Raw genomic sequence first — 27,997 nt, forward strand, 5'->3', positions numbered from 1 at the left:
TGGTAAACGTACACAAAAAGACTGGAACCAGTTTTCTCCACAATTTCGGCAGTTTATTGATTCATTAAGTGAGCAATTATTCAATCAGTTTTATGCCTATGGCGGTCACAGTACATTCAATTTCTCGTTGTATAACAGTGTAGACAAATCCCACAAAATATCACATCTTATACAAAATCTAAACTCATCGTTTATAAAACATTTAGACGTCATCTACAGTTTTTTTCTTTATTTTTATTTTAAGAGCTCCGCTTTTTTTTAACATCATAAAACTCACTGAGAAAAATGAGAACATCTGTTAAAATACATATATTATTTATTTTTTCTTTATTACAATATTTAAAATAGCTTCATTTACCACAACTAAACACACAGTAATACTTCTGCCATTGAGGGAGGAGGAGGGGAAGGTTGGAAGTGTAACGTCTACAGCGATACATCCATCTGAAGTCCCTGCAGGTGGGCCCTGAATTCCTCTCCTCGGTGTCTATCTTTGCTCTAACACGCTGACAGGTGAACAGAGGTTGGGATGGTTGTACCATTATTCTATTCACCCACTTGTAGAGGTAGAAAAAAATTTGAATGGCGTCTGTCTCTTCACTCATATACAAGCGTAACCCCATTGACGGTGCTCAGCAAGCACCTGCTTGACTTAAGGACACTTGGACCCAGCTCTCTGCTTCTCTACTGCTGTCCTCTATGAGCACTTTAAAGTGACATTTGTTTGTTTGCACTTGGATAGAGAGCACACATAGCCAGTAAATCTGTGGATTGACTTATCTATTCAAGCTAAGTAAAATACAACTGGAGTGGCAGTAGATTTCATTAGGACATATCTACACTCACCCAAAAAGGCTTTTACAGCCTCTTGGAATTGCCATCCCCACTCAACGCCTCATTTGGCATGTTAAAACTACTGCAGCCTGTGAGACTGTTCACATTAGATGTGCAGCAATACCCAATACTGCAACATAAAAATCAAGGGTTGGTCTTTTTTAGCAGCCAGGATGACCTCAAACTGTCCTTGACATCAATAAAACAGCACACAGCCATCCACCATTAGCAACCTATACCACATGGTGTGACATCAGTTACTCTGCATTAAAATTATATTAAAACTAGACTCACATGTACACCAGAATGCCAGTGACATAGTAGCCCATCTACTTCACAGTCCATCATAATCCTCAGGTTATTGTAATGCGTGAAGCTTATACAATAGCAACACATCAGTCACAGCCTTACAGCATTCCCAGCTTTGCTCTTCCTTTTCACTTTAGCAGGGACCATCATTTAGAACATGAACTAGCATAGGCTGATGGGGACAGTGTTTACTGAGATCACAGGCTTAAACAACAGACTTCTACTGGACTTCTTTTTGCAACTAGAGGACTTGCTCACAGCTGGCCTTAGGAAAGAATGCAAGTTTAAAGCACGACCACATGGGTTGTCTGGAATACACAGCAGTGATTTAGAGCCATTCTGCTCAAAATGCAATGACTGGTCTCCCAACCAAAAGCCTTACAAAGGCTGCTGGGTTGCCTTCCTGTATCTATTTACTGTATGGAGAGCGCTTACCAATTTTTTAGACCACCTTTCATAAAAACTAGAAAACAGATATTTTAGATATCTGTTAAAAACACGTTTAAAACTAAAAATGTGATTGTTATTTATTACTGAATTCATGTTTTTATACTCAAATTTGAGCCGACACTGGACTTTAATCAGACATCAATCAGGTGTAGCATTCAACCACCAAAACTAATTTTGTACTTGAATATCAGCAAAAAATTATAACAATTTAGTTTATTTATCTTAATACAAAAATAATAATGATGTGCTTTTTATTTTATTTTTTTGGATTTATGTATAATAGTAAATTTGAAAGTTCATAGATAATGACAATTACTACACTGTAGTATTAAAAATATGATTTTGATTAAATATGTTGCACAAACTGGTGGATTAAGCATTAAAGAAACAACTGTAATTATTGATACTGTTAGCAAGCTGTGACATAAACCTTACATTGGGTTTGGATCAGTCTTTGTCTAATATTAAAATATTATATTAATATTTTAATATTAAAACTTGTTTGGTGATCTGAAACCTGTAAGTGTGACAGATATGCAAAAGGATAAAAAAAAACAGGAAGGAGGGACTTTTTCATGTCTCTCTCATACATACAGAGCTGAATTCTTACAAAGGCAGCCGGGCTGGTAACTACAGACAAAACAAACTAATATATCTGCAAGGTTCAGCGGTGTAAGCACCACCCTGAAAGTTTCAAAACCAGTGCTTACTCAGTACCGCTTTAGCTCAGAGGTGACCACATACTGCGAGGCAGGAGAGCAGTGGTCCCAGTACAGTGGTCTTTGAGATTTTCACATATTTTATGGACCTTTTTACTACAGATCACATACTTAGACTTTGAACGTGTCACAAAATAATGCCTATCTTCTTTTTCAATGGAGAGACCCGAAACCCCCCATGACCTCAGGTTACATCACTGATGATGTGTCCAAGGGCACCAAACGGTGTATCTAAAACTATTAATAATACCTCAGTTGCCTCAACACCTCAGAGGTGTTAATGAGGATACCTCAGCAGCACTGAACAAGAAGGAAGAGGACAGGCAAGATGTTAGAGCAAATTAAGGACAGAGGAGAGTATCAATATCCAAAAGCCATTATCACTTTTGTCTCCAGATAATATTCATTGAACAGGACATACACATAAGCTCTTGGCTCAAATGATCACATGGGAACTATTAAAAACACAGTTGTGAAATTCTCACCTGTCTATTAACAGATGAGTGTACTTCTCACTGTATGTGCTTTTGTTTAGTGAATCTACTGTGAAAAGCTGCTCTCTAACAACAGGCTGTGCAAATTATTTAGGGTAGTGGTGACCCCTATTAAACTGATACTAGAAAGTACCTACAGGGCATATTTTCTCCATTCACTGGTTTAGGAATGGGGGGTTTGGTAAAATATGGGGTCATACTTTGGAACCGTGTAAGGAAAGACACAAAGGGAGGGGAACAGGCTTCAGAGGACACTTCCGGCTTGTGCAAATAGGAAACTACAAAAATACATACACCCATAGTGAGTTATTTACATACACAAAATAAATGCCTCCTAGCACATTGGATACACTGAAGCAAATATAATTTCTTCACAAGCTAAAATATCATGCACAGTTTACTAAGGCAACTTCAACAAACTGGTGTGAAAGTCAGCTGTTAACACTGTAAGGAATGTTACCCCCACAACGAGGAGACACGGGCACTGTAGCGAGGCGAGTCTATCCAGTTTCCAGGTTTATATTCACAACGGAGTCAGATTTTATGGTAGCTTCAGTGGTTGTTACGTGACGGCAGAGGTACTGCAAATGAGCAGTGTGACGCTATGCCTACAACTTCAAGACTGTTATATGTCGGAGGTAATATCACAATACATCCGATTCCATTCTGTTCAATAACAACAGTTGAGATAAGGTATATACATGTAGATGCTGCAATGCTTGGTTCATTGGACCATTGTGTCAACACGGTTGCCATATTGTTCATGAAGAGCTGAACCTCCAGTTGTAACTATGGGACAGAGGCTCATACTCAATTAAAAATGACCATGAGTGAATTTTAAAATGATTTTGGATCTGTGGGTTTCCCTATAAGAATATTTTAATAACAAAATATCTTAAGTTGTTGTTAGCAACCCTAATACTTCGATAATATAACACTTAAAGTTAACTTTCCAATTCTACAGGTGCTTTTCATAAACTTGAGCGGTAAAAATCCACCGTCAAATGCAACTCACACCATTTAAACCCATTTACTGTGCTGTCAAAGTGTAAGTAAATTGCGACTGCATTTCAGATTAGTGCCGTGCTGAATCCTTGGTCAGGTGAGCAGGTGCAGAGAAGCACCTCACAAGACTGAAAGCAGCACCTACAAGTATATATTCATTACAAAGCCAAGAGAGCATCAACGCCTTCTGCAACACACAGTAAACACAGAAACTGAACATGGTTTGACCACTACATGCTAAAACTTCCATGCAACCCTGCACTGTTAAACAGACTGATTATTGAGCAATAATATTATATCAGTCTTCAAATATCTAATTTAATATCTGTGTGCCTATAACGTGCCATTTTAAAAGATGCCCTTCCAGAATAAACTTTTAGCTATTAGCATAATTTCAAATGTCAGTGGGATTTGGAATAAGTTTTTAGCTAGCTGGGATAGCTAACCGTCACTAGTGAATGCACATTATGCATAGCTTGTCACATTATGCAAAGTAATGAATGACCATGAAGCCTTACTGAGTGTTTTTCTGTCAGCCACATAATGTTTTTGCCTCATCAGTTCGCCAAAACACTTTGCAAATGCATACGATTCCGTTATTGAGCAAGTGCCTAGCAGCACCCAGAGTTTTATCTAACATTACAGTTTTTTAAATTTCAGATTAGCAAAGCAAAGGGGCTTAAAAACATGATATGAACATCTTGTGTGACAATAAAATATTAACTATATATTTACACAATGTTTAAACAAATTACATCACAAAATCGATAATCCAAGTAACAGAAAAAAATGTGACTATTCTCTTTGGTTTCTGGTCAGCCTTTTCTGTGGGTAGTGGTGGTGTATAAGTTTTAACCCTGTCCTCAAACTACAAATCCCTGGTGAATCACTGTTGAGCTGAGAGAAGAATTAGGATTCATAAGGGTCCTTGGTTGCCAAACTGTGTCTTTAAGCTACATATCAGTGTTAGACCATAAGTTTTGTAAGATAAAACCAGAAAATAATTTAGAAACCAACTGACCTGGAACAAACTCAACACATAATGCAATACTTGCATTTCTGTTAGGGCAAAGACACGCACACCTGCAACTGTATCCATTGTTCCAGTTGTGATAGCAGCTACTTTGAATGGCTAGAACCCTGGGTGTGCTCTGAACACTATGTAAAGCAGGCCTGTGTAAGTATAGCATAGCAGAGCGTTTCATTTAGTGCTCCGTTTCTTCTTAGGCTGAAATGCATGTGCGTGTCGGGAGGATGAATCTCTCGTGTGTCCAGTTACATCACGGCAGCATGTTCAGTGTAGCTGATTGTGCAAATGTGTGCAAATATGTATGAATAGAGAAGGTATTTCAAGTGCAATACAAGTTTGTCTCCAGAAACTCTGTGTGCCTCCACGGTCAGCTGCCATGGAAATGAGTGCGTGTTTGTCCGTGCAGGTGAACATGCTGTGAATGTGCTGAGCTGCGATGGCCTTGGTGTTGTGATCTGAAAAGGCAGTTCCTCGCCGTCTTCTCTCTTCATCCTCTCCACGACCTCTAGAAGATGCTTTGTCTTCGGTTCTTTCCTCGACCTGTAATTGAAGTTGACACTTGTAGTTGGCATTGAGTAATAGGGCTGTGCGATATGACCAAAATCTCATATCCCGATATAAGAATTCTATCGTCCCGATAACGATATAAATCACAAAAATGTAACATTTTCTGTAAATCCTGTGAATCTCGGGCAGCTCAACTTGCGTGAAGTGTTTCCAGCTGCGCGTCATGTAGCTGGAGTCGAGTGTTTTATCCGATGCATGAAACGATACATTTTTAGACATAAGTTGTAACAGCCGCAGTTTTCTTTGTGAGTATTTATTACACGGCGTGCTGCGGGGAAAAAGCCTGTTCTAAGGTTTGAGTCTAAGGTTTATTTTTTAGCACCTGGCGGCTCTTTTTTACTTCTCATCCGTAAATAATCTGCTCTTTCACGTGATTCAGTTTATTTTGAAAAGTCTCAACAGGATCTTGAGCTTTATTGTGAAAGGTCTATGTGGAACATACAAGCGGACTCGCGATGGTGTTACCATTGTTGTTGCTAACGACAACGCATAAAAACAGGCGCTTGTCCGTCTGTAGTGTGGTTATATTAAATATAAGAGAAAGAGAGAACTTTAAGAAATTAATTTAGCCACTACAGTGACCATCAGAACGATGAAAAAATATTGCCGTAAACAGTTTCGACACCACGAAACAAACGATAGCGTAAAATCAAAGGAGCTTGCAAAGAAAAGCGTCTGGACTTCTTTAAGTTGCTTGAAGACGTTTCACCTCTCATCCGAGAAGCTTCTTCAGTTCTAAGGTCAAATGGTGGAGAGTCCCAGATATAAACCTAGTGGGAGTGACCCCCCACAGAGGGACAAAAGGGACAACTTAAAGAAGTCCAGACGCTTTTCTTTGCAAGCTCCTTTGACTACGATGACCTGGATGACTGAGAACCTTCACAGACAGATAGCGTAAAATGAAATGATAGATGTTTTTATATTGTCATCCGACATATATCGTTATATCGAACAGCCCTATTGACTAATTCAAACAAATTAAAGCAATTTTTAAAAGAAAGAATGACTCATGTTTTTTTCCTCAAAGGAATCTCTCAACCTAACATTAATTAGTTTGATTAAAGAGTAGTAGAAATCTCACAATAGCTGAGCCTACTTTCCAATAAAAGAAAAGGAATTGAAAAAGTAGAGAGGGCTTTATTACTTTTACTTGTCTTTCAGTTCCCCTGAGAGTTTTTGGAGTGGCAATTTTACTGCATTAGAATAAACAAACAAGGCACGCTGGCCTCTCAGAGTGCTTTGCTAATTGACAAAGTACATGTGCAGACACCTCAGCATTTCAAGAACAAAGTTGTTTTTTTAGAATCAGATAAATTAACAATGAAGGAAATTTTTCTCTTGTGACCAATATGAAGAAAACACAAAGACTGAATGTTATAAATGTTACTTATGTGAACAACAAGTGGCCAGATTTTGCACTGAGGTCAGATCCCTTACCTAAAGGCTGGAATACTGAGCTGCGGTGTCCTGGGTCCTTCTGGAGCTGCACCTCTCTGAGAGAAAACACTGAAGCAGCTGTAACGCAGGTGGAGAACAAACGTAGCAAAGCAAGTAAGGACACTTTTGTTTGGTCAGTTATTCCTTTGCTCTATAGTAATAGTTCTTCACAATAAATCGTAAACAACTGGAGAGACTTTGTTGCCCTTGAAATGGTGCCACATTTGTAAGGAGTGAGTAGAGCACTGAATGTGGGCTGCTCCCATGAAAACCTTGCTAAAGCTTCTCTGTCAGTACCAAACAGTTATTCTGCTGTTGAGTGCTGTTTGTTGGTGTTTACTGTATTGACAATTTAATGTATTCATTTAACAATAAAGGCCTTCAGTAGCATGTGGAGGAACCATACACAGCTGACACAGGCTGCAACCTCCTCATGCTGATCACCAGCTTGGTCACACATTTTTGTGGGACGGCGTCCCATTTTCATCCAGTATTTGTCACATGTCACACCTAAACTGTCCAGATCACACACCAACTGACCTCGAAGCACTCAGCAAGAGGCAAAGTGCAAAGGCAAGAGTATCAGTGGAAAAAGAAAAACATCCTGACTTTGAGATGTTGAATTTGTGGAATGTGTTGAGGACGACTCAGACGACAGACTTGTCTGAGCACCATACATGCATCTTGTAAATTCTGTGAATACGAAATGCTATAAGAAACAACAACAACAGAACAAATAAACATGTGTAGTGTGTGGAAAGAAGAAAGTCATTAAACAAAATTCCTAAGGAAACTGAGCAAATTCTGGGTATGTACATGCACATGGGATAAGTACAGCTGCCCAGTGTACGAGTCTGTTGGGAGATGAAGGCAAAGCGCTTTGCTGTTTGTGAAGTGATGTGTTGAGACAGATTCCTGAAAGTCCTGATGCTGATTCACTTAAAAAACATTTACGCATCTAACATGCCAGCAAAGCTTCAACAATGGATTTTCAAGATGCGGAGACGTACAGGACAAAGTATTTGTGTTTTTTTTACATTGATTTGTTGTTACAAGGGGCAGAAAATCCAGAACAAATACAGGGAGTGCAGAATTATTAGGCAAATGAGTATTTTGTCCACATCATCCTCTTCGTGCATGTTGTCTTACTCCAAGCTGTATAGGCTCGAAAGCCTACTACCAATTAAGCATATTAGGTGATGTGCATCTCTGTAATGAGAAGGGGTGTGGTCTAATGACATCAACACCCTGTATCAGGTGTGCATAATTATTAGGCAACGTCCTTTCCTTTGGCAAAATGGGTCAAAAGAAGGACTTGACAGACTCAGAAAAGTCAAAAATAGTGAGATATCTTGCAGAGGGATGCAGCAGTCTCAAAATTGCAAAGCTTCTGAAGCGTGATCATCGAACAATCAAGCGTTTCATTCAAAATAGTCAACAGGGTCGCAAGAAGCGTGTGGAAAAACCAAGGCGCCAAATAACTGCCCATGAACTGAGAAAAGTCAAGCGTGCAGCTGCCAAGATGCCACTTGCCACCAGTTTGGCCATATTTCAGAGCTGCAACATCACTGGAGTGCCCAAAAGCACAAGGTGTGCAATACTCAGAGACATGGCCAAGGTAAGAAAGGCTGAAAGACGACCACCACTGAACAAGACACACTGTGGTTGCTGCTGCACGCAATGTTGATGGTGAACAGATCAAAACACTGACAGAATCCATGGATGGCAGGCTTTTGAGTGTCCTTGCAAAGAAAGGTGGCTATATTGGTCGCTGATTTGTTTTTGTTTTGTTTTTGAATGTCAGAAATGTATATTTGTGAATGTGGAGATGTTATATTGGTTTCACTGGTAAAAATAAATAATTGAAATGGGTATATATTTGTTTTTTGTTAAGTCGCCTAATAATTATGCACAGTAATAGTCACCTGCACACACAGATATCCCCCTAAAATAGCTAAAACTAAAAACTACTTCCAAAAACATTCAGCTTTGATATTAATGAGCTTTTTGGGTTCATTGAGAACATGGTTGCTGTTCAATAATAAAATTATTCCTCAAAAATACAACTTGCCTAATAATTCTGCACTCCCTGTAAATCTGATGTTGGTTCTACTGGAGATGCTGTGTAAAAATGGCCTCAGCTCTTCCAGCAGGAAAAATAAAATCACAAGGTTTTTGCAGAAAACTACTTTCTTCCCTTTTACACGTGGAACACTCGAAAAAAAGAGGAATCCAAAACATAACATGAAAAGTTTGAATGAGCAGAGTAAAAGACTGCAACACAATGGATGAGAAAGATTTGAAGAAAAAGGGAAGAGGCTCTTTAGACATCAGAGAAAAGCAGGACGACATCATTGTGAGATGGTATGACAAAGCTGTGAACCTGCACTCTTCTTGTGTTTAAGGAAGGAGTTCACCTTCTTCATATACTACCTGCACTTTCAGGTTCAGATCCCAGCGATGGTACATGCATATCTGGTGGCACACCGTTACAGTGGCAATAATCTCTACAGAAGACCAGAAGAAATTAAAGCCCAGCCAGAAACCCACGCCCCTGTGAAGGTTTCAGGCTGCAGCTGGCACCTCTCTCAGCCCAGCAAAGGGCAAAGTCACTTATCCTCTTGAGTAACAGGAGAATTTATTTTTAGGTCCTCCCTTGTCACAAAGGGGTTGCCAGTGCGGGCAGCTTCACATGCTTCATTTGGAGGAGTTTCATACTGGATACTTCTGATTCTGATTCGACCCCAAAGGGGATTTCTGTCTCTGGCTGGAACTGAACAACTGACCTTTTGCTTGACAAGGAAATGTTAATCACTATGCTATAAGACAAAGTTGGTCCAAATATATACAAATCTGTTCTCTGTCAAGATGACCCCACACTGCTTCAACAATGTTGAAGAGCAGGCTGTGGAGAGGTTCATCTACGGGTGTCCCCCCAATTGGAACAGGGTCATAATTAACTAAATTAGCTACACACTGGTCATACGCTGCTATGAAAAGACAAACTGACATGCAGGAAAAGACATTTGTTTCTGAAGAGTGATAATACAGCAGCAGGAAAATACTATCCACACACAGAGTAAAAACATTCCTGCCTACAGTAATTAGAACAAATATTGAGTTTAGTACTTTAACTTAGTACAAAGCACCATCAGCATTCATGCTTTGTTAGATATTGATATACTCTGTGTGTGTGTGTGTGTGTGTGTGTGTGTGTGTGTGTGTGTCTGTCTTACTGTCTGCCAAATTATGAATGTTGTCTCCCAAACTCAGGAAGTAGGGGTGACGTAGAGCGGTTTCAGAGGAGAGTCTGCTCCGGGTGTCATACTGCAATCATGAGATAAAAACAGCTCATCGGTGAGTCTGAATATTTAGGTCCTCATAACCAGGAGTGTGGATGTGTGGTCCGTTACCAGCAACAGAGCAGACAGCAGGTCAATCCCTTCTGGGTCCAACCTTAGGGACACAAAGCAACAGTTCAGACTGTATAATGAGTTTAGCTGCAAGAAATAGTTTCTGTAAAGGACACTAATTGTGCCTTTAAATACATATTACTACTGTAAACAATGAATAACATTTTTATACTGTATTGTATTTTGTGTTTAGAATTGACATAATTAACTTTGAGTTCAGTTAACTATGTAAGACCTGAAACATGACAACAACATGAGCATATTGGGGACAAATAAAGTTACCATTATCAATGTGATGGCTCAAAAACTAGTTACAGCAAACTGATACCAGCATCAGCAATTATTCTGCATGTGATGCTAATCAGCAAATGTTAGCTTGTTTTTTGTGCCAGTGAATAGGCAGTGAAGAGAAGATTGTGAGTTTTACCGGGGCACATGGTTGATGAGAGCTTGAGGTCTGTACTGAGGAAAGAGGTAGGACATAAATTCCTCATTACTGCTGATACCAGGCCAGGTCTCCTCTGCCGGAGTGCCTGTTGGGCAAAGAAACAAAAGAAATACTTGATCAGAGGACACTGCCACCTGACATTTTCATACAAATATTGAGCTGATCTATATCTAAATCAGGAGCAAGAGAAGCATTAAGCTCACTGAATCGTTACTGAATAGACACCAATAAAATAATGGTGCAATGCAAACTACAGTAGAAGATGGAAGGGAATTAAAGGGCACACTTTTGGGGTTCAAGCACAGTTGGGCAAGAAAAAAAATTATTAAAAATTTGCAGGAACTAACAAATGGATCAACAATCTCTGGAAACAAGGCTAAATATTATTGCTAATGATGGCTTGCTCAAAGAAATTGTCAGGCGCTGGGTCTGTGACCGAGCGTTTTGAGTTTATTTTGCATTTTTGATTCCTCGTGTTATATTAGAAATATGTTTAGTTCTTTGGTTGTTATTATTAGTTAGAATTTAATTGAGTTTCATTCTAGTTTTTGTTTCATCTATAACTCCTGAAGTCTTTTGTTGTCCTCTTTGTAGTCTGTCTTGTCCTCAGTGTTTTTACTTTTCAGTTATGCCTGTGTGTCCGTCTCTCAGCGTGTTCCATGTTCTAATTGTCAGGCTTGTGTTGTCATGTCTACGTCTCTCCATGGTTCCTGTTTTATTTTGAAGAGTTTAGTGTTTTCTTGTTTAATGTGTTTAGTTTTACTTTGCCCTGTGGCGTCATGTTTATTTGTGTCTCCCCAGGTCTTTGAGGATTGAATGTTACTTATGGAATCATTATTATGGAAAGAATTGTCTTCTCTGTGAGACTTCAGGAGAGTAAATTTGAGAAAATGTAAATTTGAAAGTTATTATTCAATTTTTACATTTTTTTCTCGATTACCTTTGATGGGAATAACGGTGTTACAAGTAACGGCGTTACTTTTTTAAGTAACGAGTAATCTAACTAATTACTATTCCTACTAATTACTATTCCTATCATTACAACGCCGTTACAGTTACTAATAAGAAAATGCGGTCCGTTACTATTTTTCAACAAACAGACGGTTGAAGCTGTGTTCATCTTACCGCATCTTATATCAGCTGCACGGAAGCAGCTGTAAGTAATCTGGGCATTACAGCTTTAAGCAGCTGCGCGCTCCCGCGGACGGTAATCATGATCACTGCACAACACCTGGAGCTCAGGGGGCAAAACAATCACATGAGTGCTGCTGTTTGACTGAGGAAGTCGTGGTAAGCCAATCACATGACCACTTAAAGACAAAGCAACAATGTGATATATACCAGTTTATAAATTGTGTTGATAGTCCACGTAAAACCAGAGTCATGATAAATAATATACACGTGTGTTTTTTCCTCAATAGTTTCGTCACATTTACTGTCTAATGACAGCACAGCGAGCACTCTCTGCTTATGAGCAAAAAAAAACAAAAAATGGGAAGTTTTAGGAGTGACGGCGAGAGAGAGAGCAGAAAAAGAGAGAGAAAGAGTGAGTTTTGAGATGTGAGGGATTTGTGACGTTTAGCATGTTTGTAGTTTGTAGTTAATGTGTTGTCTTGTGTAGTTAGTGTGTAGTGTTGTGGATAGTTTTGTGTTGTGTGTCAGAACAATGAGGCGACTGCTGTCTCCAGGTAGAAACAGGAGTGACACACCTGCTGCTGTCAGGCCTGCAGGTATCAGGCTGTGATGTTCTCCTTTATAGTGGACAGAAATATTTGGAGTGGCACAAATAGGATTTTAAAATTGACAATTTATATTTGCATTTAAAGTTATGAAATATGATTCAATAAACATGTTTGTGGTTGTTACAGTAAAAATATAACTCTTTCTACTCTGATTTTATGTTTTTTGTCTGATTTTAGATCAATTGTGGTAATACAGTCAAAATGAAAACATAACTGTAAATTCAGACACGTGAGGTTGTGCTGAAAAGAATGATACCAAACAAGCAAATAAACAGTTTTTAAAGGTGAAATGTGGAGGAAACATCAAAAGTAGTTAAAAATGGCCAATTATACCCTGGAGCCCAGAGGGTTAAACATTTTTTTTAAGTAATGCAATAGTTACTTTTCAAGTAATTAATTACTTTTAGAATATTGTAACACAGTTACTAACTCAGTTACTTTTTTGAAGAAGTAACTAGTAACTATAATTAAGTAACTTGCCCAACACTGCCTTTGGTGGGGTTTTTGTGTGTTTTCACAGGTGGTTCTTTTCTGCACTCATGTTAACATCAGCTCTTCTTCTCAGTTACGTTGAACTTGAAACAAAGTGGATGGAAACCTTTGCTGCCTATGAACACGATAAACTAGAAAAAAGCATGGAGCTGCATTTTATTATTTCATTAGAGCATTTTAAAAGGTTACATTTATGTGTGAACATGTATCTTTGTATTACATAAGTGTGCCTGTCCATATTGTTACATGTGCTTTGTACAAAGGCCTCTCCTAAAAATGAGCTCATGATCTCAAGGATTAAATAAATGTTTTTAAAATAACAACATGCACAAATGATATTCAGGTCTATACTAACTTACTCTTGGGAGATGTGCTTGTACCCGGCCTTATAAAATGTTGGTTGGCAGCTTTGTGTATGGCACACACAGTACTGTGCAAAAGTTTTAGGCAGGTGTGAAAAAATGGTGTAAACAAAGAATGCTTTCAGAAATATAAATGATTGTTTATTGGCCCCAAATGTATTCTGCAGCAGGACGACGACCGCAAACACACAGCAAAGTCATTAAGAACTATCTTCAGTGTAAAGAAGAACTGGAAGTACTGGAAGTGATGGTACGGCAACAATCATCGAGTGTGTCTGAGATTACACGAAGAGACAGAAGGATGTGTGGAAGCTTACATCCACAGAAGATCTGTGCTTAGTTCTCCAAGATGTTTGGAATAACCTACCACCAGAGTTCCTTCAAAAACTGTGCAAGTGCACCTAGAAGAAGGCAAAGGGAGGTCACACCAAATCCTGATTGGATTTAGATGTCTCTTTTGTTCATTCACTGCATTTTTTTGATTGATGAAAATAAATGATTAACACTTCGATTTGTGAAAGAATTCCTTCTTTACAGCATTTTTTCTCACCTGCCTGAAACCTTTGCACAGTACTGTATAAAGACGCAGCAGTTTGTATATGCATAAGGAAGTCAATTTATTTATTAAGTTCAACTTTACGAATCGGATGATTTTGTATTTGTGGATCTGGGTGGTTTTGTGGAATTTGTGGCCTCAAAACCCCACGTCGGCACGTGATGCGACCTGTAAATATCAGGCGATTGGTGCACAAGCATGCAAAGTTTTGTGAGCGGGAGAGAGGTTAGACGTAGTCTTAGACAAAGCTTTAAAAAGCTCTTTGAAAGAGAAATTTATCCAATTCATGAAACTGAACTTGTGTGTAAATTGTGCATAAATAATGACTATTTATTCAGGTTTGGATGTAAAATAGTTTCATGTGTGGCCAGTTGCTTCACATTTGTGTGGACTGAATCACACTGGGTAAATTCCCAGATGATTAAATATGCAACTATTTTGCTGGTAATAACTGAAACGAGTAAAGAAAATCAACAGCCTATTTATGCAAGATAATCCATAATTTTATTGGGTGGGGGGGGGGGGATTGCCTGGGTCTGATTATTGGGGGGGTCATAACCCCCCCAACCCCCCTGGAAATTACGCCCTTGGTGGATCATACCGTACGCATTTGGAACCCTTTTGAGGCAAATTTCTCTCCATAAAAATGCTTCAGAATAACAATTCAGAGCAGAATATGCTGAATGTAGAACATACATGAGCTGCATCAAACTCTGAATATGCAATATTTGGAATAGAAATGAAATATTAAATGTAGTGGCCAAGTCCTCTAAGACTTTTAAACTTGGTCGAGGATAAAGACGATTTAAAGCTTTACTTATTGTCTCTCGCTGCTGTAATATACTTTAGTATGGCCTTTACATTTGAATAATGTTTTTCTTACCCATGAGCCTAAAAATTAGATGTAGCTCTTCCTTCACAGTGGCACCAGGAAACATAGGACGACCTGTTGCCATCTCATACAGGATGCAGCCTACGCCCCTGTGAGAAGGAGGCGGAGATAAGGAGGCACAGAGGAGGACAAGCTGTTAGGTATAAAAATTCTGAGTGAGGTTGAGTTCAACACACACACACACACACACACACACACACACACACACACACACACACACACACACACACACACACACACACACACACACACACACACACTTCAAAGACTGTTAATTGTAAGTGCAAACTAGTATGCAGTGAGTGGGCACAGTCCAGCCTTTTGTTCCACACAGGATGGCGTGGTGAAGAGGCATCCTGCAGTCTGATGAGAGTGTATGTAGCTCTATGTGCTCATAAAAGGCTGCTGTGTTGCTAGAGAGCCACATTTATATTTCTGATTTAGCAGAGCTGTGGGGGTGTTCTCACCACAGCAAACCGTGTGCAAAAACACGTAAGGAAAGTGAATGCACGCCCCCTTTGTATGACTAGTGACTCACCTCACTGCTAACAACCTGTGACATTTTAATAGACAGAACTGAGTCATGGAAATCCTGGATGGCCCTCGAGAATATTTGAGTGTTTCACCAAGTAACAGGATTTTACTGTAACCAGGGTCGGCACCAATTCCTTTCCTGACCAGCTCAGTGGTTTAAAGTACACTTCTAGCTGTGTTTCAAGCATTTACCATGTACCAAGATGGCGGCGCGCACAGACGCAGCGGCCCGGAGCTCCTACACTTTTGCACTTTTGGTGGAAATAAATAATAAATAAATAAATAAATTTAGTTTCCAGCCAAGCAGGTCAGTGTGCACCGTGACTGATGTGGAAAAATGTAAGGACGGCCCTTCAACAGAAACGTCTATTGTCCCCTGCTTACCACATGTCGATGGGTGTGGAATATTCTGTAGAGCCTAGCAGCACGTCAGGAGGTCGATACCAAAGCGTTACCACCTCATTGGAATAGGTCTTAGTGGGGACGGACTTGGCCCTGGCCAGACCTGGACATTACACAAGTCACAGGACCTCAGTAACAGCACAGTGAAATATCATAAGTCCATCATCTACACACTGTGAGCAGGTAAAGAGAAGCTTCCGCTATCCGCACATTACCCGTGTTTATTTAAAACTTTTGAAATGCAGTCAGAAAGTACTGGTGGATTTAATTCCCATTTCCAGCAGAAAACTGTGAAAACTCAGAGTGAGGGGCACAGTTGCTAGGATACAGGAAGTAAAGGTGCTAAAGTAATTAGGACAGGCGATCTCTTGAGTGGCAGTAAAATAGAACTGGGGAGTGATCATGCCCAGAAACGTGTCGTTTCCTTCACAAAAGTTCACTTGTTAATGTGTGCATGTTGTTGTGTGTTTGTTATTGTTCTCCTTCCTACCAAAATCAGCTAATTTCAATTCGCCCTTATCATTGATAAGCAGGTTCTGAGGCTTTAGGTCTCTGTGGAGGATTTTTCTCTTGTGACAATAGGACAGACCACGCAGCAGCTGGAACATGAAGATCTGCAGACAGAAACATGAAAGGAGGATGTAATTACCAGAACAACAATACAGGACCAATCTGAGGAGAAAAAGAGTTGCAGTAGTTGTGTAATAGTTAAGATTTAAAACAAAAGAAAAGATAAAAACAAAACAATCTTTAATAAAAATGACACTAAGGGACGCTTCCACAAATCACCCTCTGTGAACACAGTTCACCGTGCCGTTCACAAAGCAAGGTCAAAGGTCTGTGAACATGTGCACAGCATCTAGAAACAGCATCCTCTTCTCTCCGTTATGCTAATTTAAACTGGACTGTGGTGAAGTGTCAAACTGTCCTGTAGTCAGATGAATCGAAATTTGAAGTTCTTTTTAGAAAACATGGATGCGCATCTGCACTCTGCATTTCTGAGAGTGTGGGAATGGATCTGGAAAGGCAGCATTAATTCTGAGAGGCAAGTACAGACCTTATTTACATCTTAAAATGGTACATTCCCTTAATTTAAACATTTGATATGTTTTCTATGTTCAGTGTATTGCATAACTATCATCTATTATCAGAGTCCTTAAACAATGTAGTTGTCATGCTGGAGGGAATATATCTCTCAGCTGGGCTGGGAATGCTTTGGTTTTTCCATGGACACACTAGAGGAGGTGGCTGGGGAGAGGGTGGTCAACTAGGGCCCAAATAAGCAGAAAAAAATTGATCAATGTTTAAGGAAACTCGTATAGTAACTCTAAAATAAAATTAAAAAACTGTTTACGTTTAACTAAATCAAAACATACATCATACAAGATGGACAAAGCACATTTCTGTCAATCATTTAAATACTCTCCTTCCAAAGTTTTTCAAGCTTAAAGGGAAGCTCCCATAAATACATATGCAGTAAGGCCAGCTTTCCACTGCACAATTTACACTGGACCTAGTTATGAATATGGAGAGCAACTCTTAGTATCAAAAAACTAAACAGTTTTGTCCTGATACAGACCGTAGATCTGCCCAAAGGTTTTCACATTTGCAAACAAATAGTTCGTTTTGGCTGCTCTCTTATTCACGTGGGTCACTGTAGCAGGTGGCTCCACAGTGGCAGAATTTTTTGTTGGTTCCCCCTGATTGTAATTTGGTTTGGTGAGGTTCGGTGACCTCCCGACCTTTGTTAAAGAAATGTTGAACGCATTTTTCAGGAAACTTACTTAGTGCAACTCTCTACAATGTGCAGTATGTAGATGATGATTCATGCATATGACTCACCTTGACATTATGCATGCTCATGAGGTTCCCACAGTTGTCCAAGTACTGTTTAAGATCACTGTCCTGAAACACACAGTCAAATTGATCCATTTTGCTTTTTGGTATTTGAGATCAACATCTTCAGAAAACCTAATAAAGATGAAGTGATATACTCACAAGATACTCAAACACCAGAGTAAGGCAGCGGTCGGTGTGGATGATGTCATGCAGGGTGACAATGTTAGCGTGCTTCAGGTTCTTTAGCAGAGACACTGGTTGGGCAAGGGAAGGAGACATGAAGTGAGCTATTTTATTCAACAAAACCTGACAACACTACACCCGAGGCTTCACTTATTTGTCCACCTTTATATACAGTCTGTGGTCTAAAGCTAGCAGCTGTGTGTTGCTTTAAAGTTTGCATAGCCACTGTACAACAAAAAGAGAGCTCTTTGATCCTTCTCATCAAATTTAACACACATGCATGTACTGATTTTTTTTCATGCTACTTTATACTCCTACTTCACTGTTTCCACACAAAGATTTTGTGTTTTGAGTTTCTGATATGTTCATTTAAGTTTCACTCACTGTTACTATTTAATGAGTTCCCTTTTACTTATTTTCTTTGGCTTGCATTCCCTTTGGATTCTTTGGACATTGTAAATTGTTCAGATTAAATTTGCACTTAATGTCTGTTTTGAGTTTGATTTTGCATCTTCTGCGTCTTGCATTTGGGTCTGCAAGATCTTTCCACATCTCAGCCTAAGAGACAGAATAAAATAACTAGAACAACTAGACTAGAATAAGAACAAAAATAAAAAATTAATGATGATCAAAATTCCATAACACTGTAAAATCCTGAGACCGTGACATGACTCACATGAGGAACATTTAAATGACCATTTAAGATAATTCAGCTTCTAAAAAGGATCATACATAAGCAAATTCTTTAGCAACATCGACCTGATATATTGAACTGTATCAACAGTTCTGTAGTATTAATTCAAGTTGCTCTGTTACTAATGCTGCAGGTGAATGAAAGGACACGGTGTTATTATTAGACCTACCTGTTCGGTGTGATTACCAAAACTGCAAGTAGAAGTGCTACACAAACACAGCAGCACTGGACTGTAAAGTGTGTGTGTGTGTGTGTGTGTGTGTGTGTGTGTGTGTGTGTGTGTGTGTGTGTGTGTGTGTGTGTGTGTGTGTGTGTGCGCACATACCTTCTCTGATAGCAGTGCAAGGTGCCCCCTCATCGTGCTCCAGCCGGATCTCCTTCAGTGCAACCAGGTTCTCAGTGAGTTTGCTCCGCCCTTTAAAGACTGTAGCGTATGTCCCCTGCACAGAGAAACACCCCGAAGAGCTTACTGATATTCTGATGTTGCTGTACTACAACAAAATATACTAATAAAAAGTACATGTTCACATAGAGACTATGGGTGTGGCACCATCCACACACACATCCACATCACTTATGCACAAATAACCCTTTAATATATTTTCAATCGTTAGCTGTATCCTTGGCTCTTATTGGTATTCCATCAAAAGGAAAGAGCTGAAGTGGTTCAAACATCTGCATGCTAATGGAGTCATAACGGGAATACTGGGAAGCGCAGTGGAACCATCCATAGCAGGATGAAACAATGAAGTCTATAGTTTATGAAAATCCATAACAACAATAACAATTTTTCTTTTAAAGGAACAATTTGATGTCACAATAGGTTATAATGCTATAATAATATCATTTGTTAAAAGATTCCCAATAAAACTTTTCCGTTCTTTTACAAACTGAATTAAGATTTCACATATCGTGTGTGAAAGCATCAACTTCACATCTCGAACAGCCTTTGTCACATTCAATAATTAAATATATATATATATGTAAATATTGTTTTAGGATCTGATTATTAAAGTTTGATGATTTGTCATCTAGAATAACCTTCCACTGCTGGTTTTGTGTAAAGCTAACCATGCTTTTGTGGACCTCCTATCACTATAATTGACAATAAAAGCAGCTCTTCTTGATCTCCTGCCACCCCTGTCATCAGCTGCTGAGCCTTGTGACTCAGATTGATGCAGGCTGCTTCTGCCACTAAACATTCCTCAGCCCTTAAGGCAATAAATGTTCTCACATGAATAGCATGGTATTTAGGTGCTTTCAGCCCATGAGCCCTCTTCATCTTAGGCAAGTCCATGAAATGTAATCCACTTAGCAATTTGTCATGAAGCCATGCCAGAAATCTGGACACATGGGTACACTAGTTTGGCTTGGTATATAAGCAAAGAAGGCACATACTGCATGTGGTACTCATTTTGATACGATGAGCATGGCTGATCACAGACAACGTTGTCCTCTGGGGACGTTTATCTGTGGACTTGTTGTGTACACTCATATCTCACTGGACTATGATGTGGGTGAAAATCTATTTCTTGCAAAGCAGCAGTTATAGTGACTGAGGAGAACAGAACCACTGTGTATCTGACTGCTCTGACACGTGATAATGTGACAGCAGTATGTTGCTGATGTCAGTCTGCTGAGTTGATATCATGTCCCAGAGATGGACTACAAAACTCACATCTTTTATACTTTGCCCTGTGCATTGTTTCTGTGTTTTATGAATGGCTGTGTCAACGTGGACAAACCAGTAGCAAAAATCACTTCATTACAAGATTAATTCCCAACCTCTGTAAAGTCTAGTGTGCATTCACAGGAAACATGAAGTGTCATGACACTATGTTAGGTTAACTGAGATTACTTCACTCCAGGCAAAACTGAATAGAGAGTAATCTGTGTTAGAATATTCAAGCTTTGCAAAAACACGTCAGTTCAGATTCTTGTGTTTCTAGAAATGGACGAGAGGCAAATTAACACCATGTGAAATGGAAAAAAGCAGAGTGCTTGGAGCGAGGTTTTTACAGTTAACTTAAACTAAAAACGTAGTTAACTAAAATGAAAATAAAAATGAGACTTTAAAAATATGAAAACCTATTAAAATCATTCTGCGAACTTGGCAAACTAATTAAAATACAACTATGTCCAAAATGATGAAGACTACAAACTCCACTTCATCATTTTAATACAGCTCAAAATCATGGCAAGAAACTTCCTGATTTACATTTCCTGGTTGACTGGGGCCTTTCCTGCATGGTCTCTCTATAATCCAGTTACTTTACTCATTACTTGAAAAAAGTAAGGGATTACTATTGCAAAAAGGTAATTAAATACAGTTACTTTCCCGTAAGCACGCTGCGTTACTAAACCGTGATTTTGTTTGTGAGTGTCTCATTAATGACGTACGAGCGTGCGACATCCATGGTAACAGACATGTGCAGATCAACAATGGATAATATGGAGTGCAGGAGAGAACACGACCATGCAGCGTTTAAAGTGTGGAAGTACTCATATCACTTTGAGTTTTAGTCCGTAAAAAGTGACAAAAACATTAGCGTTTAAAATTATTTAATTTTATATGCAGGAATATGCAGAAAATAGGTTTCAATGTTAAACAGATTTCTTCAAGTCAAACAGTGTTGCATATAACTGCATTTAACGCAATGAATTTTTGCTTGATGCAATGTGCATAACGTTAAAAGATGAAAAGTAATAAAACAAGTTTTAAAAAGATACTTTTTTTCATTTGATTCAGTTTCATATGATGGATTATACAGAAAAAAATGGCTGAGAGGTCTGTTGCTTTATTACATATTCAGGTTGTGTATCGTGCTTTTAAAAAGTAACAAAGTAACAAAGTAAATAATTACTTTTGAAAATAAGTAATCAGTAAAGTAACGGGATTACTTTCTTTGAGAAGTGATCAGTAATTAGGAACTAATTACTATATTCAAGTAACTTGACCAACCGTGAGTACTCTGACCCCTACTCGGAGACATGCATATTAGGTTAACTGGTGATTCCACACTGGTCATGGATGTGAGGTAGATAAAGTGGAGTGGACAGAAGTGCATGAACGTGGCATAACCTTTCTGATTGGTCAGTAAGGTTGAAAAGCACTATACAAATTCCAAAGTACTTGAAACAACAACTACGTAACACGACGGCAAAGTGTTTAAAGTTCACCGGTGGGTTTAACAAATTGTACAGAGTACAAAACGTGTATTAACATCACATTGTAACCTGTAAGATAAGAAACGGAGCAGCAGCTTACATGATAACCTTCTGTTGATGGTTTGTTTTTGTAGTGTGTCTGTCATGGTCCTGGGCCATGTTGGCCCAGCGTTCTTAGTTTCCTTGTATGTTTGTATTTTATTCCATGCTTCCCCTGCCCATTATGTCTAAGTTCTCCCCGTGCTCTCTCTTCCCCCTGTGTACCCTCTATGTATTTATGAGCCCTCGTCCCCTTTCGTGTTTATTCCATGTCTCTCCTGCCTGTTACGTTGGGGTTCTACTCGTGCTCTCTCTCCTCCTGTACTTCCTGTTTCACCTCTCCCGTCAGTGTTCAGTTCACCCCGCCCTGTCTCGTTATGATTATCAGTGTCACCTGTGTTCCCCGTGTGTTCCCACTTCCCTCGTTAACCCTCTGTGTATTTCTGTCTGCGTCTCCCTCTGTTCAGTGTGACGTCGTCCCTCATGTTGTGTGGATCTCCCTGTGTCTCTCTGCGTATGTTAGTTTACTTTTCCCAGTTTAGTTTTGTACTTCCTATGTTCTGCCATTCCAGCATTAAAGCTGTGATTTTGAGTTCATCCCCGTGTCTGTGAGTTTTGCGTTTGGGTCCTCCTCCTGCCTGCCACACAGCCGAGCCTTGACAGTACGACGTCACCAGATATGGACCCAGCAGCACTCAACCCACCAGAAGAACTGCGTCTGGACATTATCTACTCCGTGGAAAGACTCCTGCATCTGTGGCTCGAACGTGAGGGGAAGGAATTTCGCCGTGCTGTGGAAACCAAACTACAGCGTTTAATCTCTGGTCTTCCCTGGCTACTCAGTGCGCTCCACCCACTCGAACAGGATTTAATCCGCAACGAGCTCCACCTTCATCCCCCAGCTGCTACTACCCACCTGCCTGAAGGCCCGGATGTGGAGCCGCTCGGCCCGTCAGAGCCATCATCAAAAAGGAAACGGCATTCACGCCGCCGACGCGCCACCCCACAGCCGGACATTCGGCCTTCTAATTCACCTGCTGTGCTACCAGAAGCTCCGTCGGCTCCCTCGCTGCTGCTTCCAGCTCGGTCAGCTCCCTCGCAGCCACCCACAGCTCAGTTAGCTCCCTCGCAGCCACCCTCAGCTCAGTTAGCTCCCTCGCAGCCACCCTCAGCTCAGTTAGCTCCCTCGCAGCCACCCTCAGCTCAGTTAGCTCCCTCGCAGCCACCCTCAGCTCAGTCTCCAGTGTCCCCCTCAGTTCAGTCTCCAGTGTCCCCCTCAGTTCAGTCTCCAGTGTCCCCCTCAGTTCAGTCTCCTGTGTCCCCCTCAGTTCAGTCTCCTGTGTCCCCGCTAGCTCAGCCATTAACTCCACCACACGCTCCATTTTCACCTCTACCATCGCTTCAGTCATCAGTTCGGTCTGCCACTCAGTCGCCCTTAGTTCCGTCATCCACACTACCACCTGTTTCTCTTTCACCACAACCGTCGCTACACCCAGCCACTCAGGCTGCTACTCGGTCAGTCATTCAACCCATAGCCCTGCCGTTACCATACCCTGTAGCTGAGCCACTAGCCGCCCGACCCACAGCCACTTCAGCCACTCCTTCACCCGTTACACCTCCACTACAACCATCACTGCAGTCTCCAGTGTCCCCAGTGCAGTCTCCAGTGTCCCCAGTGCGGTCTCCAGTGTCCCCAGTGCGGTCTCCAGTGTCCCCAGTGCAGTCTCCAGTGTCCCCAGTGCAGTCTCCAGTGTCCCCAGTGCAGCCTCCTTTAGCACAGTCACCCACTCAACCACCAGCACCACAACCGTCACTACCTCTAGTTCGTTCCCCTGTGAAGTCATTAACTCCACTACCTACTCCACTCTCACCACCACCGTTACTACAGACAGCAGCTCAGGTCCCCGTGTGTCCAGCAGCTCAGGTCCCCGTGTGTCCAGCAGCTCAGGTCCCCGTGTGTCCAGCAGCTCAGGTCCCCGTGTGTCCAGCAGCTCAGGTCCCACCTGAACCCTTGGCCCTGTTCCCCGTAGCAGTGCGGTTTTCTAGCCAGCTTAACGTTGAGCCCGGGGTCCCAATTCTCTCTGGCTCTACATCAGCTCTTGCTGGAAGCTCGGATGAGCTCATCCAGGACTCCGCGGCCCCCACGCCGCCATCTACCTCGTCCGCTGGGGGTTCCAGTGAGCCCGGCCAGCACCTCCCTGTCTCCGCTGGAGGGTCCGAGGGGCCCGTTCAGCCTCCTGTCTCCGCTGGAGGGTCCGAGGGGCCCGTTCAGCCTCCTGTCTCCGCTGGAGGGTCCGAGGGGCCCGTTCAGCCTCCTGTCTCCGCTGGAGGGTCCGAGGGGCCCGTTCGGCCTCCTGTCTCCGCTGGAGGGTCCGAGGGGCCCGTTCGGCCTCCTGTCTCCGCTGGAGGGTCCGAGGGGCCCGTTCGGCCTCCTGTCTCCGCTGGAGGGTCCGAGGGGCCTGTCCGGCCTCCTGTCTCCGCTGGAGGGTCCGAGGGGCCTGTCCAGCCTCACGCCGCATCAGCTGGAGGGCCCGAGGAGCCTGTCCAGCCGCCATCTGCGACCGCTTCTGCTACGCCTGGGCCAGCCTCTACCTGTGCTTCTGCAGCTCCGCCTGGCCCGGCCTCAGCCTCTGCAACCCCGCCTGGCCCGGCCTCAGCCTCTGCAGCCCCGCCTGGCCCGGCCTCAGCCTCTGCAGCTCCGCCTGGCCCGGCCTCAGCCTCTGCAGCTCCGCCTGGCCCGGCCTCAGCCTCTGCAGCTCCGCCTGGCCCGGCCTCAGCCTCTGCAACCTCGCCTGGCCCGGCCTCAGCCTCTGCAACCTCGCCTGGCCCGGCCTCAGCCTCTGCAACCTCGCCTGGCCCGGCCTCCGAGTCTTCGTCCTCGCCTGGTCCGGCCTCCGAGTCTTCGTCCTCGCCTGGTCCGGCCTCCGAGTCTTCGTCCTCGTCTGGTCCGGCCTCCGAGTCTTCGTCTGCTGCAGCCTCCTCAGAGCCTTCGTCTGCTGCAGCCTCCTCAGAGCCTTCGTCTGCTGCAGCCTCTTCAGAGCCTTCGTCTGCTGCAGCCTCTTCAGAGCCTTCGTCTGCTGCAGCCTCTTCAGAGCCTTCGTCTGCTGCAGCCTCTTCAGAGCCTTCGTCTGCTGCAGCCTCTTCAGAGCCTTCGTCTGGTCCAGCATCCTCATCAGCTGCTTCGTCTGGTCCAGCATCCTCATCAGCTGCTTCGTCTGGTCCAGCATCCTCATCAGCTGCTTCATCTGGTCCAGCATCCTCATCAGCTGCTTCGTCTGGTCCAGCCTCCTCATCAGCTGCTTCGTCTGGTCCAGCCTCCGCTTCCGCCTCGTCTGGTCCAGCTTCCGCCTCGTCTGGTCCAGCTTCCGCCTCGTCTGGTCCTGTGCCCACCAGGCCATGGCCAGCACGCCTGAGACTGGAGGGCCGCCGCTGCCTTCCGCGCGGTCGGCCCCCTGAACTGCTCCGTCGTCTCCTTCGCCGCCGCCGCTGCCTTCCGCGCGGTCGGCCTCCTGAACTGCTCCGTCGTCTCCTTCGCCGCCGCCGCTGCCTTCCGCGCGGTCGGCCTCCTGAACTGCTCCGTCGTCTCCTTCGCCGCCGCCGCTGCCTTGCGCACGGCCGGCCTCCTGTACTGTTTCCGCATCGCCGCCGTTGCCTTGCGCACGGTCGGCCTCCTGAACTGTTTCCGCATCGCCGCCGTTGCCGTGCGCACGGTCGGCCCCCTGAACTGGTTCCGCGTCTCCGCCGTTGCCTTCCGCACGGTCGGCCCCCTGAACTGGTTCCACGTCTCCGCCGTTGCCTTCCGCATGGTCGGCCCCCTGAACTGCTCTGTGTTTGGGTTGTTTTCTTGGGCTCCGGTGTTTGCTGTGCTCCTCTTTTGTTTTCTGTTCCGGGCCCTCCGTCCTGGGCCCCCGCCGCCCGCCCTGGGTTGTTTTCTGTTTGGTTTTGTTTTTCTGTGTTTGGGCTGTCTGGAGCCAGCCCTTGAGGGGGGGGTACTGTCATGGTCCTGGGCCATGTTGGCCCAGCGTTCTTAGTTTCCTTGTATGTTTGTATTTTATTCCATGCTTCCCCTGCCCATTATGTCTAAGTTCTCCCCGTGCTCTCTCTTCCCCCTGTGTACCCTCTATGTATTTATGAGCCCTCGTCCCCTTTCGTGTTTATTCCATGTCTCCCCTGCCTGTTACGTTGGGGTTCTACTCGTGCTCTCTCTCCTCCTGTACTTCCTGTTTCACCTCTCCCGTCAGTGTTCAGTTCACCCCGCCCTGTCTCGTTATGATTATCAGTGTCACCTGTGTTCCCCGTGTGTTCCCACTTCCCTCGTTAACCCTCTGTGTATTTCTGTCTGCGTCTCCCTCTGTTCAGTGTGACGTCGTCCCTCATGTTGTGTGGATCTCCCTGTGTCTCTCTGCGTATGTTAGTTTACTTTTCCCAGTTTAGTTTTGTACTTCCTATGTTCTGCCATTCCAGCATTAAAGCTGTGATTTTGAGTTCATCCCCGTGTCTGTGAGTTTTGCGTTTGGGTCCTCCTCCTGCCTGCCACACAGCCGAGCCTTGACAGTGTCACTATGAAATATTGGACGGCACTATCTCCTTTCCTTTCACAAAGGGTTGCCCTCTGATAAAAGAGGTAATACAGGAAGCAATGATGCCATTTCAGGTGTTTAGAGAATTCACCCAGCTCTTATTATGGCTGCTATGCAGATGTGTCCACGTCATTTCACTCGTTTCAAAGCCTTTATAAGCAAAACTGAGTGTTTAACCTATGTGTATGTTCTTAATGAAACATGAAAACTGTTACTGTTACAACTTACCTCACCCAGTTTGCCAAGCTTAACGTATGTTTCCAGTTTCCCAAATCCTATGTCAGACTAGGAGCAAGAAGAAAAGCCAATAAAGTCACTAAAATGAGAAAGTTCTATTAAAAAGGCAGACAAACATGGCAAAAACAGACACATCACTAACCAGTGAGGCGCGTCGAGACATGCGACTGAGAGGTTTGCAGAGCGGTGAGTTTTCATTCTCCATCTGCAACTTCTTCAGAAACTCTGGAGGCAGGCGGATGTCCATTGGCAGGGACATGCGCTTACTAACGTCCTGCAAGAATAAAAGTGATTCATAAAAACTGTACGTTCTCATTTCCAAGTGCTTCGAGGGACTGATCCTGGCACAAAAACCGTTCATGCAACAACACCATCATACAATTTGCAGTTGACACAACAGTCATCGGTTTAATCGCCAGCAATGAGGAGACTGCATACAGGGAGGAACTGCTAACCCTGTCAGCTTGGTGCTCCACCAGCAGTCTCATCCTCAACACACGGGTCCATCTAACAAGAGAACTGACCTGACCTCAATAAGTAGGCTGGATATTTCTTGGAGTGAATATCCTTTAGGCCTTCTCTTGGTCTCCACACACCTCAGCTGTCATCTGTAATCCACAATAATGGCTTTACTGTTCCCGAAGGCTGCGGAGAATCTGTACTTTTTGAGCCATTGTCATTAATACTGTTAATTCTTTTACCATTTATAACTATTATTATTTTTAAATTACGTCATTGCTTAACACTTTTTGTCTGTTTATTTTCACTCAGTCCAATTCACTTGTTAGTCATGTCTGCCTTCAAAATACAAAGTCCACACAATGCTACACAACCGACATCACACAACCTTATTAAATCATGCCAAAGTCAGACTGGGTAAAAATAGTGGTTGGAAACTGCGGCACTACCACAATTATTTTGACCGTGTGCAAAGAACATGCAGTCTTGTTGCCTTTCAAATGGCTGCTTCAAAGATGGGGACCAGATCTGCGATGACTCTCCAGTCAGTTGCCACCTTCCGAGTGTCTTTAGAGCATCAGGACTGTGATGAAGCAGCAATAAGACAATCAGTCTGCTATCATTCTGTGACAGAATGGGATCAAACTGGCAATGTGTTTGTGATAATACAGGGATTGAGTCTAGTTACTTGGCATGTAGTTGTCTACATTCATAGAAATTCATATTAAACAGAAATTAATTACTTGCAGCCAAAACCTCAAAGATCTAGTAAAAGATGGAAATCTCCCCACAAATAGGCAAAGCGGAGCTATGGGGAAAAACTAGAGTCACAGCTACGACAGTGTGACTCTAGTCGGACTATAAACGGACTATAAACGACCGGTTGATCTGATATCCTCGTGTTGGTGTTGTTCCCAGATCATCATACTAAATGTTGTTCCAGGATCAACATTGCAAGTGACCAATCAGAATGTTGTGACGTCATACTTTTGCGACTTCGGGAAAAACTGGCGTAAAACAAAAAACTGTACTAAAGCTGCGCGAAACCGCCTCTGTCCGCCGATCAACGGACCCTGACCCTTACCCTAACCATAACCCTTTAATAAACAGTA

At 42.6% G+C, this 27,997-nt stretch overlaps 2 protein-coding genes across 6 annotated transcripts in view; one reads left to right on the forward strand and one right to left on the reverse strand.

Moving 5' to 3' along the window:
* Positions 1-298: 298 nt before the first annotated feature.
* cdk18 (cyclin dependent kinase 18) overlaps positions 299-27,997 on the reverse strand; it is a 71,103-nt gene continuing 43,404 nt past the window's right edge. For all 5 annotated transcript variants that reach the window (XM_076883678.1, XM_014408696.2, XM_014408699.2 and 2 more), the window contains 13 exons: positions 26,569-26,700; positions 26,418-26,474; positions 18,728-18,842; positions 17,685-17,779; positions 17,529-17,591; positions 16,177-16,300; positions 15,669-15,789; positions 14,742-14,839; positions 10,686-10,791; positions 10,259-10,301; positions 10,082-10,172; positions 6,846-6,923; positions 299-5,381 (listed from right to left, as the gene is read on the reverse strand). In XM_076883678.1, the coding sequence (XP_076739793.1) occupies positions 5,347-5,381; positions 6,846-6,923; positions 10,082-10,172; positions 10,259-10,301; positions 10,686-10,791; positions 14,742-14,839; positions 15,669-15,789; positions 16,177-16,300; positions 17,529-17,591; positions 17,685-17,779; positions 18,728-18,842; positions 26,418-26,474; positions 26,569-26,700 (1,158 nt within the window). In that variant the 3' untranslated portion in view covers positions 299-5,346. The remainder of the gene's footprint in view (positions 5,382-6,845; positions 6,924-10,081; positions 10,173-10,258; positions 10,302-10,685; positions 10,792-14,741; positions 14,840-15,668; positions 15,790-16,176; positions 16,301-17,528; positions 17,592-17,684; positions 17,780-18,727; positions 18,843-26,417; positions 26,475-26,568; positions 26,701-27,997) is intronic.
* Positions 22,289-26,161, forward strand: LOC143418693 (uncharacterized). The gene is made up of 3 exons (XM_076884410.1): positions 22,289-22,376; positions 22,938-24,284; positions 26,151-26,161. The coding sequence occupies exons 1-3, from the start codon at positions 22,289-22,291 to the stop codon at positions 26,159-26,161; spliced, it is 1,446 nt and encodes a 481-aa protein (XP_076740525.1).

The sequence above is a fragment of the Maylandia zebra genome, linkage group LG5 (genome assembly GCF_041146795.1).
Source record: "Maylandia zebra isolate NMK-2024a linkage group LG5, Mzebra_GT3a, whole genome shotgun sequence".
Classification (NCBI taxonomy): domain Eukaryota; kingdom Metazoa; phylum Chordata; class Actinopteri; order Cichliformes; family Cichlidae; genus Maylandia; species Maylandia zebra.